Source organism: Eufriesea mexicana, unplaced genomic scaffold (assembly GCF_001483705.2).
Source record: "Eufriesea mexicana isolate 0111107269 unplaced genomic scaffold, ASM148370v2 scaffold124, whole genome shotgun sequence".
NCBI classification, from domain to species: domain Eukaryota; kingdom Metazoa; phylum Arthropoda; class Insecta; order Hymenoptera; family Apidae; genus Eufriesea; species Eufriesea mexicana.
In genome coordinates, this window is record NW_016908357.1 from 243,360 (window position 1) to 258,687 (window position 15,328).

The 15,328-nt window shown below is 54.1% G+C and overlaps 1 protein-coding gene across 1 annotated transcript in view; it reads right to left on the bottom strand.

Annotated features, from left to right (window-relative positions):
* LOC108555597 (serine/threonine-protein kinase 17B) overlaps window positions 1-14,336 on the bottom strand; it is a 43,805-nt gene extending 29,469 nt beyond the window's left edge. The window contains 2 exon segments of the mRNA XM_017911361.1: window positions 13,635-13,796; window positions 14,086-14,336. Of these exon segments, the coding sequence (XP_017766850.1) occupies window positions 13,635-13,768 (134 nt within the window). The 5' untranslated portion in view covers window positions 13,769-13,796; window positions 14,086-14,336.
* Window positions 14,337-15,328: the final 992 nt, after the last annotated feature.

Below are 15,328 nucleotides of genomic sequence, written 5' to 3' on the forward strand. Positions count from 1 at the left end.
TGATACGTTCGAGACGTCGAATGCCTTCCTCGAACGAAGGAAGGGCGGGCCCGGTGCTTTTACCGCGTCCGTTAAAAACTCGTTCCCTTTCGTTCTGCCCTCGTGCCACTTCTTCCTCGTGGTTCGCGACGCGAACTTCACCGGGGAAACTCGTTTCCCGCTAGCCGAGATGCAAACCGCGAGTGGACGAGGAGAGGATCCGGTCGCGCGACATCCTCGTAAAATTCACACCCGATAATTCGTTCGTCGCCGATCGACTCGGATCCGACGATCCGCGCTCGCGTGTGCGAACAGGGTTCTGGTAACCGGTAAACAGGTCCTCCGCCGAAGGCAAAATTTACCGTGCCGTCGGCCGAATGGCCAGAGGTCACAAAACGAGTTCCGTTTTATTACAGGCGCGAGTCGCGCTGCCCCGCATCCATCGCCTACTTCCTGCAGTGCGTTCACCACTAACGTCTTTTATATCCTCTTTCAGCCTGCCTCTAGCTATTCGTCGACTCTCGTTTCTTCGCCGCGAATTTCGCTCTTGGTCGTGGAGCATCTTTTCCCGCGCCGTTCGTTACGTTTCCAAACAACGTTCGATCGCTCGCGTTCGCTCGTTCCCTCGGGCTGACTAACCGGAGAAGAATTTTTCGCGTTATCGAGTTGGTCGAGTAGCTCGAGAGGCTACCGGATTATAGGGTTGTCGATAGGGATTCAAGGTCCATCGATTGGAACGAGTTGACTCTCGATGTCGAATTCGAGCGTTATCGCGCCACGAGATAACGACTTTTACTCGTGGATCGAGACCCGAGCGTTCTCGTCGCGTCTGTGCGATTCGCACGGAGGAAACGAGAGAGAGAGAAGGGTGTCCGTTCCGCCGAAGAGAAACGGAAACGCGATCGCGGAGAAACGCGAGCCGATAAAACCGCAAAAACCGTCTTTCCGTCTAGCTTACCGCCTCCCTCTAGACTTGCATCTAGAGCTGCCTCTAGAGCTCTCTGTAGAGAGTCGTTGCCTCTAGAGCCCGAAAGAGCAGCGCTGGCGCCAGTGATAATGCAGCGCTCACTCCTCTGGAATGCACCGCTGTCGCGGTCGAGGGAATGCGTGTGTGCACGCGCCTGCGATATATTTGTATACTCGTGCATTCGCCCGGCGATCGACGAATCTGGAAGCGAGCCGAGGTAGAGCGTCGACCAACAGCCACCGTCCGAACCTTCCGATCTTTAAATTTAGCTCCGAATCGCGACCACCTTTCCTCGCTTGCTCATCTCCGTGGTATTTCACGACCGCGCGAAAATTCGCCTCGGCCGATGATTAAAACGGTCTCCCGAAACGACCAGACTGGTTCTTTGCTCCTGTCTCTCTCCGTCTCTCCCACTCTGTCTTCCTCTCTGAACCGTCTGAATTTCCGCTGACTACGCTGACTACGAGTTCTTCCGAGTTTCTCGGAAAATCGACGAACAAAGAAGGGAGAGCGCGACAAAGTATTCGCGGCGCGAATGTTTGCTCGTCAAACAGGATATTCGATTAAAATACCAGAGTGGACCGTAAGCGAACAACGATCCCGAAAATAGCGCGAACCGTTTAACGATTCCGTATGCCCGTCCACTAACCGCGTGACGTATCGTCGTGCACGTTTGTTGGCGGACGTGGTTGGCGTTTCATTCGCGCGAGAAGTTTGCGTATCCCGGAGCAGTTTTTGCAACGGTGACGTTGGAATTTGCGCGCGCGTCAATAGGATCCGTCGCGACGACGATGGAGGATGGAGCGTCGTAGGAGGCTGGACGGTAAACGACGTGGAAGACACGGAGACAGTGGGAGACCGCGGGAGACAGCGGTGGCAGGTTCGATCGAAAAGGCATGCAAACGGTGAAAGGCGGTAAAATTTCACTCCTCGATTCGTTTGAGAATTCCCTCTTCCTCTCCCTCGTCCGAGGCGTTTATATGCCGATTTCGCGGCGTTCGCAAACCGAACCGAGAAAAGTTTCACGTCAACAACAGGGAGGACTGGTTTGGCTTCGCTTTTTAATCCACTCGATCTTCTCCGTGCCGACTCTGCTTGCCGGAATCTAGGTTTGTAGAGCTGCGAGGAACGCGATCGCGCGTGCGCCCGCGTGCACGACGCAGGGTTGACGAAACACGCGCGACAACCCTATCCCGATCGATTTAACGAGCAGAAGAACCGCGTTACGTCGACCCGGAGCTCGAGAAGGATTGGCGGCGCGACCGGTGACCGGGAATCCGCGTGGAAAGGGCAACGATAAACGCGCGAATAATAGGTCTCTCGACGGAGCGGAGAACAAAGGGAATCGAATGGCACGGATAGATGCCGTTTCACCTACGTGACACGCGTGGAGCAAGTCGCGCATATACACAGTCCAATTAAGACCTACGCGCGCGCGCGATTAGTAACGCAAACGTACACACACCGAAACGTGGCGAAATTTTCTCACGCGAATAAGTCGCGTGTACGTACTCGAGTCGGTGGTTCGCGCGTCGCGTCGCCGGTGGACGCGTCGCTCATCGAAGGTGAGCGCCCACGTGGCGCTTTCGAGGCTGCCTTTTAACGGAGTTTCCTCTCCGGTACCCGCTCTCTCTCTCTCTCTCTCTCTCTCTTGCCCGAGAAGCGGCGGTACTCGCGATGACACAATAACAACAACAACGACGACGACGACGACGACAAAGGCCGTCGTCGAGTCGCTTACGCAAGGACGCGTGGAAGGTAAGAGGCGACTCGATTAAGCGAATATTAGTCGACTGGCGATTCGCTGTTCCTGCTCCACAGTCGTTCGAGACGAACTCGCGACTCGCGCGGCCGTTGTTTTGCAATGGATCTCGCGCGAGAGATGGAGCGTATCGTGGTCGTAGATCGCGCGCGACTCGAGACTTCTTAGCGAGCAACGGTGCGCGGCTTTCAGCTCGAGCGGAACGACCGAACGTTTAAATCGGCGCCGCGTCTACGGCCTCGACGACGTTCACCGGTGCCGCGAAGAGAAAATCGTGCTAACTAAACGCGATCGCGGAGAGACAACCGGTGCTCATCGTACTCGGCCGTATTCTCGCCTCCGCTCGCCTAGCTATCCAGAGTCGAGAGTCGCGGAAACTAGGAAAAGCCCACGATTCGAACCGATGCACCTTTCGCTTAGTCCCGGTACACGCACGCAAACGCGGAAGAATCGATCGTTCTCTCGCTCGACCGAGCGTCAAACGTTGATCGGTTAACGATCGCGCGTCGACTCGTCGTTGGACTTTTAGCCGAAAAGACGAGGCGGATTCGTGAACGAAGGTCGAGTGGATCGAAGCGAAAGTTTCGAGTTTTGACTCATCGGGAAGGTTAACGGGTTATCGAGGAGGCGTTTTGACACGGGCGTGGTAAGCCGGGACGTGTCTCTGGGTTTAGCCGTAACAAAAGAAACGCGCGCGTAATAAACGCGGCGAGTGGTGACGGAGGGAGCGAGGAAAAAGTGAAAACCGCGCGACAGGTGCGTAAAAGGTAAAAAGATCGCGGGTCTGGAGTGGAAAGCATCGGACCGACGTCGCGGTTAGCGAGATGACATCGGGCACGGAACGGGGAACGATAATTAGCTGAGAAAGAAGGAAAAAATGGGAAGAAAAAGACACGCGCGTGTACACGGAAGCGTTTCGGACGAGAGTTTAATACGATTTCGCGCGAAAAGGAGGTTGTCGCGCGTTTGCTCGGTAATGTATGCAGAGGTATTCGTCGAGCTATCGGAAAACGGAAGAGGAAACGGTAAGATCGTTCGATTGGAAGGAAGGAGTCGCGGAGAAACGAGGACACGTCGCAACCTCGTAAACGAGAACGCTAAAGCGTGCGGCTTACGAACGAGGAAGCGACAGTTAGGCAGGCAGTGTCATCGTGTTCGGTATATACTACGTAGACCTCTCGTCTTAACGGGTCGAGTGTCCGCTTCCGATCTACTTTCGTGACTCGCCTAGCTCCGTCATTTTCTCTTTTCTTTTTTCTTTCCCTCGGCGCCTCTTTTTCTTCCCAAACTTGAACGTTCGACCGACGGTTCGCCGCTACGAACCGAGACGGAAACCGAGGGGTCCGAAATGTACGATCGGTGTCGGGGGGGGAGCAGGGGTGTACGAGACGATTTCGAAACGGAGCAACGCCGCAGAAAAGAAGGCAGGAAAGAAGGCAGAAACTCGCGATTGCGATCGCTAGCCGAGATGGAGCGGAGATGGAGGCGATTTCTCTCTCGGGTATAGTCGAGGCGACAGGCGGCGCGGCGCGGTGCGGCGCGGTGCGGCGTGGCGTGGCGTTCCACGGCGTACCGAAATATCGGGGTAATTTCGTATCCGGACGGATGGAAAAATTCGCGCGAACGTGGGACGAAAAGCTGTCGTTACCGCATTGTCGATATCTTTCGCTATGCGGCGATAAACGAAGAGGGCGATAAATCGAGCGAAATAACCGGCCACACCTGTGCACGGTTCAGACTCTAGGTGGGCATGTAAAAGTGTCTCTGGCGCGGTCACCGGCGCGCGTTCAGCCAGCAGTCTCGCGTACAACTTCTGCGAAACTGTATTTTACGTCGGGACGAGCACGAACGAGACGAGCATAGAGGCGCGTGCACGATTCGCGCAAGCCTGCTCGCGATTCTAAGCAGTCCCGAGACGAAGGAAATACGAAGGAAATACGAAGGAAACACGAACGAAATCCACCCTCTCGCGACAATTCCCGCCCACGTATTCCTACGACACCGACGCGGCGTTTATTTCCCTCTGGTTTGCCGTCCTTTCTCTCGGAATGCGGTGTACTTACGATGGAATGTCATATCCCGTGTCACGGATACAGACACCGCAGGTGTGACTGCAATTTTTACGTTTCACCTCGCATTCTTTCGGAGAAAAGAATCCCGACTTTGCGACCATGTTTTCTTTTTTGCTTTTTCCCTTTTTTCGTACACGCGCAAAGGTATACATACACGGCGTACCGGTGTCGTTCGATAACGCTCGACGACGCGCCACGCGTCTTTTCTCCGTTCATTTTCGACTGAACGCGCGATATTCGATACCGAGAGCCACGATACCAAACAGCCTTCGAGATTATTTAGTCGCAGAGTCGTGAAGCGGAGAAAAGCACGCACGGACCAGTGATTGCGTGTGAGAAACGCGCACAGACTGGCTCGTCAGCTGTCAGTCCCTGGAACGAAGAATGTGCGTGTCGAGGGGAACGAATTCTCGTGTTTCAGCTGACGACCGGCGTTTCTGTTGCTAAGCTTGAAAAGGCCGGACCTCGAACAACGCGTAAACTTTTCACGGCACACCTTTCACGACCGCGGTCGCGTGCACCGGCCACGTACACGTATACGTACGTATACCGGGGCGTTGCGAAAACCCTTGCAACCGCTTCCAAATATAGCGTTGCACGCGTTCCGCCATCTCCCGCTGACTTTCCGTTCCCTCCGAGTCGAGCGGAAAATTTCGGCAAACGTCGGAAAACTCGTCAACGATTCTCGCCGCCGCTTTTTCTTTCGCCCTTCCTCCGTGCGTGAAACACGTTCGCGCCAACCGCGATGCCACGCATCGCTCTTTTCACGCGTTCTATCGATCCGTACCGAACGCGATTTAATCGCGATACGAGTTACGCGTACCAACTTTCACGCGGCTGACGTCATTGGCGTAACGCCGAAACGAAGATCCTCGAAGGAGGTAACGAAAGAGGCAGCGGAGGAGATTCCGGAGCGCGTAAGATGCATTCGTCATCGATCTAGTCACGGGCTTCTACGAATCGACCTGGCCTACATACCTCGTGAATCACGAATTCGTGCCGTCGCGACCGCGTTACTCTCGGTGCACCGTTTCGTAAATTCCCGTTAATTAGCGTACATCGCTCTGCCTACCCCTCTCCGCCCCTGCTGACCCAAGGCGTCGCGACACGGCGCGTCTCGCGAGGTATAAGACGAGAGGAGGACCAAGGAACGCGGCGCGACGCGGCCTTCCGATCGAAACGAAGCAACGGGTCGAGCGCGTGTGCGTGGAGAAGCTGCTCGATCGAACGTACCCGATCGATTGACCCGCATTGCGTTACAAGGGCCGTCGTACACAGCTGGCCCTGATGTGTACAGGCATGTACCGTGCATCGTATAGCATCGTATAGCATCGTATAGCATCGTATGGCATCGAATCTGGGACAGAGAAAGAGAGAGGACACCGGTAAAGCGATATCGTCGGACTATATCGACCGCGGTTGGCCGGAGGTGTAAGTGGCTCGAGAGACACGAATTCGCCCTTGGGATTCCTGCGAGGCGTGGGTGATCGGCTTTGTCGAACGCCGATCGGAGAACGATCGCGCGCGCACGCGCACTCTTTCTTTTCTCCATGGCGCGACGCGATCGAGATTTCGCAAAGGCTGTCGGAATAAGCGATACGAAACGGAGGAATAGTGGGTTACAAGGATGAGGATGCTAATTGGTAGTAAATATATCGGTACGTTAACCGCGTTTCTCCGTGCAGCGATGGAAAATTAGTCGTCGTCGTCGTCGTCGTTATCGTCATCGTCATCGTCCGTCCTTCCGGCAAAGTGTTCGGAGCGCGTAACGCTTAAACGGATAGAAGGAACCGCGGTACAATTGATTCGCGTAATTCCCCGCTTTAGGTTCGCTTTACCGGATCACGCGATAGCACGGGGTAATAATCCGTAATTACGGTGAGACGAGCACCTCGCTCTCGCTAGGCTTCTCGGATCGACTACGCGTGCCGATCATTCGCCTAATTGCCTCCCTGTTATCGGGGGTAGTCGAGTGGCCCCGCTGGCCAGTCGAGAATCGATTAAACGATTCGAAAGCTGGAAATTACTCGTGAGTCATCCACGATACCAGCTGGTTATCCGGATCTATATCGCGTGGCCACGTATCTCCAGCCGAACTGTACAAATAAATAAGACTCCGTTTTGGACATCGTGGTCGCATACGCGTACGCGCGTATACTTTGGAACACCGGATAAATATCTCGGCCGGTTTAAGGACGACGATTGGCTGGTCTAGGCGATACGCGAATCGAGATAGGGGTGGATATCTTGCGACACGATGGAAAATGCGGGCAAGGTTATTCCCTTTCCAATGTGTACGCCACAACGGATACGCGGAACCGCAACGATCGACGATATAGCTCGCAAAGTAGGACACCTTCGAGCGGGATGGTTAGACCGAGATACTTTCCAACGATTTCTGGATGCTCCACGATCCGATACGCGATCTGCTGTATCGGGCGAAAAGTTTTTCCCAGCGAAAAACGGCTGAACGCGTATGATTATCCTTCGCAAAGGGGCTTCTCGGCTCTCGACAGCGGCGACGACGTCTACCGTCGACGACGAAGCGTTATCCGTGTCAGTTTTTCCATTCCGTTGCTCCATTTCGAAACGGGTTCTCCGAATGGTTTTTCAGCGCGAAAGAAGCGAAATGCCGGTCGATTCGTATCGTCGTTCGCGTCGTTCGCTCGAGTTGGCCGACCTTCACCCGGCTACCGTCGCCATTATGCTCGTTACACACCGGTCGTGGTTGTAATTTACGGTTAACCGAACGGAAACCGAAGGGGAGCGACCGCGTTGTAGTAACGAGGTCGTCGCGTATGCGGTCTTAACGAACGAGCTACGACTCTCTCTCTTTCTCTTTCTCTCCTTCTCCCTCTGTCTCTCGGCTCTCTCGCGATATCGTCGTTCTTACAAATTCGTGCCCGTTGCGCTGTTCTCTGCTCCTTTTACGCGTACACCGGCGTACAACTGGCAGGATAGTCGACGAGAAAACGAGAGTACGCGCGATGTATCGACGCGGACTCGTGGCTCGAGTTAATAGATCACCGCGATAGTTGGCGCGATTTGTTCGACGGTTCGGTCGTCGTTTACGACTCGGTTGAAACGAGACGAAAACCCGTCTAGACGGAAACGCGCGAATCTCGTCGATCGCGATAAATAGAGGCGAGGAAGAAGGGAAGAAGAGCGATGCACGCGGTGAAGCCGCATTTTGCGCGTCGTTTAACCCTAATAACTATGAATGGAAGCGCTGACCAAACTATCCGCCGTTTCGTCGAAACGGCTCGCGGAACGCGTGATGGAAGAAAACGGGCATGGGCGTGCAACGAGCACTAGGAGGAAGAGTAATCTCGCTTTCGAGGATGCGACTGGTTACGCGAAACCCACGGGGGACGCGTGATTCGCGAATCCCGAGAAACGCGATCGTTTCTCGATTAGTCCTTTATACCGTGTACGTAGGAAGGAAAAGTGTCTCGGTACGAGGAAATCGTGATCCACGGATCAACGCGATCATCCAGGATCCTCTGGAGTCGTTCCTCTCCCGTCGTGTTCGACTCCCTGCTGCCCTGCCGGTCCCCGTGTCGTAATATCTCGCGCGAGCTGGCACGATCCCGTACATCGTTCCGGTCCCAGACGTTTCTCGCTCCATCGAGATTCGCCGATCTTCCGTTTTAACCGGATACCGGGAATGCAGCGCGCGTTCGTCTGACTGGAACGCGCGAAACCGGAACGAGATCTCGAGATCACGCTGTTTCGCCGTAGCGAGATAGAAATCGAAGTGGAATGGAATTTTTTCCTCTGGAGCGCGACGCGATATCTTTATTCGAGAATGCCGGTGGAAGGAAAACGTCCGCGAAGACACCTGCGCACGACCGAGGGTATTCGTTCCTTTGTAACGGACACGAATAACAGCCTGTCTAAATACGGTACCGGTGAATAACGATGGCTGGAATTTCTCGTTATTTCTCGAGAGTCACGGCTCGTCCGCGACTCTGGGTGGCTTCTTCCTTCCACTCGTGCACAACGCGATCCACGGGAACAGAGTTATCGATCGGATGAGCGAGCAACGCGCCAGTGAACGGACAATGATCACAGCGACCTTGAGAAGAAGGCAACGTTTGTTCGGTGATGTAGCGCGCGCGGCATACCATCGTATTTTCTCACCCGTGAAGATCCAGCCACCGTGCCTTTTTTCCACGGAGAGAGAGTTCGCGACGATCCAACGCGGATCGCTATGGCGAACGTTCTCCGATCGACCGTTCCGATCCACCGACCCGATAAATATAATTAAGGAGACGGGAAGCTGAAGAGAGCCCTCCACTCGGAACACCACGGTCGCTTTATCGTTCGCGGTATCCGTATAATCGCCGTTAGCCGAATACACCGTGCGCAAGGAACGTCGATAAGATGTCGCGCGTTTTTCGGTTCAAGAAAACCCCGCGATGACGGAAAAAGGCTGAGAACGGAGAAGACGAAGAAGAAGAAGAAGAAGAAGAAGAAGAAAGGAAGAGAAAGAGAAAAGGTAAACGGAAGGAAACGAGGACGAACCGAAACGTTAGCGGTGGAGCTATCCCAGAGTCCTTTGGAATGGAAAGAGGAGCATTGTTATGCTAAGTAAAGAGAAGAAGCGTATAGAGTGGCACGGGAAGTATCCTCGAGAGGAAAGGACACGCAGAAGCGTCCACGAATGGCTCGAGCCAATGGAAGAGCTAGGGTTGCACAGCTGTTGCTCGTCTGGAGACAGCTGCCGGTCCTACGGGACGCGTGTGTATCGCGACCCGAAACCTCGTCGAGGGTGAAGAAAACTCGTGCAAGAATCGGTCCGTAACTCCGCCCAAACGGAAATTCGTGGAGGGAAAGATCGACGGGGCGTTGGATCGTAGAGGGCGAGAGAGAAATTAACTCGGTGATTTCGACGCTTCGAGAGGACGCGCGCCGAGACCGTTTCTGAACAGAGGCCAGGGAACACGACGAACCGGATACGCGGAATCCTTTTACCACGACACATCGAGCGGCCAAGCGATGCGAGCAACAGCTCCGGGATCTCGTTTTTCCCCCTCGGCGGAAGGTCATCGACGACCCGCGCTCGCGAGCAAGCCTGCGACGAGTAGGCAGTCGGGCTGTCGCGCTAATTGCAGGTGCCGTTACCGTTACTTTCCAGATGGCATGCCCGTTTGTGTCGCGCGTTACCTCGCCCGCTCCAACGTAGTAAAGCTTCGCAGCCGCAATCGGAGCGTTCTCCGCGATCTCGACGAGTTTTCCTTCGCGATTCTCGCCGCTTCGACGACACTCCGGCAAAGGAGAATCGGGTTACGTTGGCGGAGATACGAGCGGAAGATTCGAGCGTGGCGTGTCGCGGACCGATGGAACGCGAGTCGAAGAAAGTAGGACGGGGGCGGTTTCCCTCTCGCGATCGAACCTAATTATCGCGGAACGAAGGAGAATATCGACGCGTTTATACTCGTGGTTGCAGATATAAGTCGTGGTGGTGATCGCACCCGGCTGCCAGAGAGCCAAGATACCGATGTAACGTATCTACCTATTATAAGGGTATAAATATCGAGTGGCAAGTGCATAGCGGACGGTCTCGGCATTAACCCACGCTAAACTCTCTGGCTCTCTCGCTCTCCTCAACTTTGCCGATCCCCACTTGTCTCCGTGTATTCTAAGACGCGACCCGATACCATAAAAAGCACCTGCCCGCGTCCCACTGCTACGGAGCTACGAAATATCTTCTTGCCGATTGAATTTGCTCCTCGTCCGATGGCTCGTTAAAACGCCAGCCGACATACCGATCCGGCCATACTCCCTGCCTAACGACAGTCCCTGCGCCTTTGTCTTTCCGCTTAATCGTTCGTTTCGCCAGTGTCTCTGTACCGCGTATTCTACCACCTGACGATCTTCGCCGTTGCGAATCCACGAGAAACTTCTCTCTCGCGACACGCGTAACCCTCGTTTCGAGCAATTTGCATCGCGTCGTCCCTGAACGCGTACGCGAGAGACGTATCGCAAGGTTTATAGCGATGGCGATGGGAAAAGTGGAGCGAGGAATAATCGACGTTCCATATCGAAGAAACGTAAAAGTCTTCTTTGTTTCGAACGAGTCGGGTAATCTGCGCCGAGTAGGGAACATTTCGTTCGCCCAAGTTGGAGAGGAGCGTTTCGCGGCGATAGATGGAAGGACAAGAGTAAATCGACGTTAAATACCAAGACCGTGACGAATACGAGTAACGACGGAAAAAACGCCGTCAAGGCAAATGTTGTAGGCAATAAAACGCTAGCGTATGCCCAGGGTAAGTATCGATTACGCACACAAAATCTCTTAATTGGTGGGAACGGAATGGCGCGCATTTGCTACGGTTTATTTACATTCGCGAATAACACCCTATAGGCCGATATAGCCATAGTCATAATATTTATATCGAGACCCCTTTCTTGCGAAAGTTTATGGCGTCGCACTGGTGATTCGTGGCTCGAGATTCTCGACGGGGGAATTAAATAGCCGGGTACCATTCGCGCTCCTTTTACGTTTGGCGAACGACGGCCGATCGCGGGTCGTCTTCGTCGTCGTGCTCGTCGACGGATCCAGAGAAGAGTGGAGGAGAAAAGGACGAGGGAGGAACGAGGTGAAAAATTCCCGTGTCGGTCGTCGCTTCGTACGTACGTGTAATTCCTTCTGGAATCTTACGTAAGCGAGACTTTTTCGAAGAATCGCAGCGGTTGTTTGCATTCCTTTCCTTAATAACACGTACGAGTTTATATCACGGTTTCGCACGCGTCGCAGTTGGTCGAACGATCCGACGTATGGTTTGCTCGAATCGCACGTACGCGCGATTAATAGAAATTTACGCGGGGTTAGACGGGAATGAACGATCGCGAGCGGAAAATCGGTAGACTTTCGAACGGCGTTCGCGTAGAAAATTCGTTTGGATTTAGAAAATACGATTCGGAGCGAGTGGTTGGATACGAAAAGCGTTGCGCGGACAGGACTACCTCTCGCTCGCGTATAAATCTCGAATGCGGCAGGTGTTTAGTAAGCAGCTGTTATTTCGCATTCGCAGCTAACGCCTAACGACCGACGATTCTGATCCACGGCTGCATAAATCTTTGCAACGGTTAACACCTTTGAAGAATATCACGAACGTATCCGGTCATCGGTAGAATACTAACAGCGAATTTGTCGCGAAAGAAACGTCGACGTTACACCTATCGTCGTAATAGAACCCGATTCGGCGCGTTCCGCGATAAATATTAATGCGCTTTCGCGATTTATCGCGTCTCCCCACTCTGCCTGCCTAGCTGTTTATCTCGAAAATCGCACGGCTCGGAAACGCATTGTCGCCATGTCGACCGTCGACGTGGATGTGTGGCTGATTAAGCGGGAATAACGAGAACGATGTCGATACGCGTAACGACAACAAACATCGTCGTAGCTGGTAGCCTACATTACTTACGGCAGCGAGTGCAACGAGTGGCGCGCTACCCACTTCCAGTAAGCGTGGAACAAAAGGACCGCGCGAATGGAAATGGCGCTCGAGCAAATCGAGGATGAATGCGCGATTGCTCGTGACCGTAATGGTGGATCTCTCGACTATTTCCAGCAAATTTTGTCACGGTGAATGCATCCTTCGTTGCAACGATAAAAAGTATTCGCCGTTGAAAAAGGATCTCGCGGCCGATGGTTCTTGGTCTTTGCATACGCGCGCGCACACGCTCGTTCAAAGGAAAACTTTTCCTTTCGCGATGGAATTCGAAGCACGCGCGTCCTTCGTAGTTAGCCGCTCCGAAACGGTAACTTTGAGCGTCGATACAAGTCGCACGCACGTGTACCTGCTCGTTACGCGATTTTGCAAAATATCTCGACCTTGGCGACTGTCGAAACGTCGCGATAGTAAGCTAATCTATGGCTCGTCCATTTCCTCCAAGCAAGCTGTACATACATACCCTAGCCTTATCGTCGTTTTTCGCACGGAGTACGTTCCTCCGTTTTCGTACGTAAAAAGATCGATATTAGAGACGAATTAACCGTGTCGCGTACCATCGCGCGACCCGATTCCTTGATTTCTCTTCCACCGTGTCTCTTACGATCGAGGAGTCATTCGGGACACTCGGAGTACCGTCTTTGCGGATGGTCCTCGACCTTGCATGGTTTCGGAGGAACGTTTCGAACCGTTCACGGTAATCTCTCTCTCTCTCTCTCTCTCTCTCTCTGCGTCTCCCACCTCCCCCTCTCTCTCTTTTTCTCTCCCTGTATCTCTTTCCTTCTCTTCGCTGGCGAGCAATGGAATTTCGAAGGAGAGAGAGAGAGAGAGAGAGCGAGTGACAGAGACAGAGAGGAAGAGTCTCCTGCAGACGGAGGTCGTAAAAGAGTATCGGCGCGCAAAGTCTCGACCTCGATCTCTCGCGGTAGGGGCACTTTCTTTCTCCGGCAGGGTCCAGGGCCGAGTTAAGGGTGCCCCCTAGCCCTATTCCGACGTTCTTCTCTCGGTAGAGCATTTTTTGCTTTCGCGCTCGGACCCTATGCGGTACGCGGCTTTTACGCTGCCCGTTCGAGTTTCGAGTTTCGAGTTTCGAGTTTCGAGTGGTGGAAAGGAGAACGTCGTTTCCGGAGCAAAGCGATTCGTCGCGGAATCGGGAGCTGGACGAAAAGGAGAAAAAGGAGGCGTAATAGGCGACCTCGCGAGGTCGTGGAAAGAACGTCCGCCGGTTTTCCGAGTCGGAAGCGTATAGACGCGCGGTAACCTCGTTACACAAAGAGACGGAGAGAAGAGATAGGATGCGGTGTAGAGGAGACGATGCGAGGCAAGGCAAGGCGAGGCGAGGCGAGGCGAGAGGAGGCGCGAGGTAAGGTAAAGCGAAGCAAGACTGGACTCACCGTGCGAAAGGTTGTTCCTCGACCTCGTATAGCTCCTCGAGGGTCTGTTTCGAGAGAAGCCTCTCCAGTCTCTGGGGCGTGGGAGCGAGATGCCCTGGGATGCTGGTAGTCTCGAACAGGCTGTCCGCCGTCATGGCCGCTGTCGGGTCGACGGTGTGTCAACTGAACACGAAAAGCAACGATGCACGATAATCCCAAAATTTCCGTTGTCCGGTCGTACGACGATGCGTGCGACCGCCGAGTCGTAGATGGCCAGCCACACGAGTCTCGTCGCGGGTCACACAAAATAAAAAAAAAAGGACTACAAATTTCACTTGTACAGCGATCACAGCCAGCGATACTCTCGTAAATATTCGAATGCACGAACGAACGTTAGAAAGGAAGCAGCAAGAAAAAAGGGAAGGTGTTTTCTGCTTCGGTCACTGCGTTTACACGGCCTACGTTTACTCACGCCGACAACGCAACGGCGAACCAATCACCACGTCACTGTCGCGATTAGAGGCACGCATTTCCGAGTCGCGAGAATCCTGCTGCTGCTGCTGCTGCTGCTGTTGATGCACGTTTCGCACGTTGGTCGTTGGTAGCTCGATGGTCGAGGAACGCGCGAGTCTCGGAGTCGTACGCACCGATCGCGAAACGAGGCACGCGTTTCTATCGTGCGAGCCTTATCACGCGCAACCACTCTTCGCGACGGTTGACCAACAATTGAACCTTCCGCCGAGGCTTCGCGCGATCCCCACTCTCTCGATTCTCCAGCGCCTTCGCTATCTCCGACTCGTGGAGGGGGGCAAAGTGTATCCCCTCCTTGGGAACTCGGTGACAGTACCGAACCGAACCGAACCGAAGCGGATCCGAAGGGATCCGAAACCGGCCGAACGGACTCGCGCATCCACTCTTGCACCGACTCTCCGACACGCCAGCGAGAGATGGAGAGAGACGGAACGCGACAGGCATGCACCGACCGACCGACCGACCGACCGACCGACCAATCGACCGACTCCCTCCTTCTCGCTCCTCTCGACCACCCTCTTTTCCTCTCCTCTCTCCTCACCGAGCACCGTGCCTCTTCGCTCTCCTCTCACGACGTCTCCCGAGCTTCGCGAACCGATCTCACGATTAATAAATAACATCGCGGATGTCTGATTCTCGGACGCAACGAGATCTCGAACATCGCGGGCTGCTCCATTTATGCGAGCGCGCGACTCGGTGATTTCGATGCCGCGCTTTTCCAGCGGGCCACGGTCCAGCAGCGATCGAACCTCTGCCGAACGAACGAGTCACACACGGACGATCGATTTTTCTTCGATCCGCGTACGATATCTCGCGTTAATAAAACCGAGCTCGTTTAACGAGCTCGTAAAGCATCGCCAACGAGTAAATCGAATAGCTCGCGAGCGGCCGAGTAAACGGAACTCACCTTGGACTAGCGAAGAAACGCGGAGAGCCAGCAGGCTTGTAAAGCGTGCCAGGATCTTGTCAACCACCGTACATGATTATGGCGACCGAGCATGAATAATTGAATGCATAATTTATCGATTTCGCGGCGAAAGAGCAGCACCAGCGGCAACTGCAGCAGCAGCAGCAGCAGCAATAGCAATAGCAGCGTGCCGGAGAAAGAGAAGGGCCGCGGTCGTTGCTATACGTGCCTCTGCATTATAGATCTCCTAATAAGTCGGTGCAGCTTCCAATGCCGA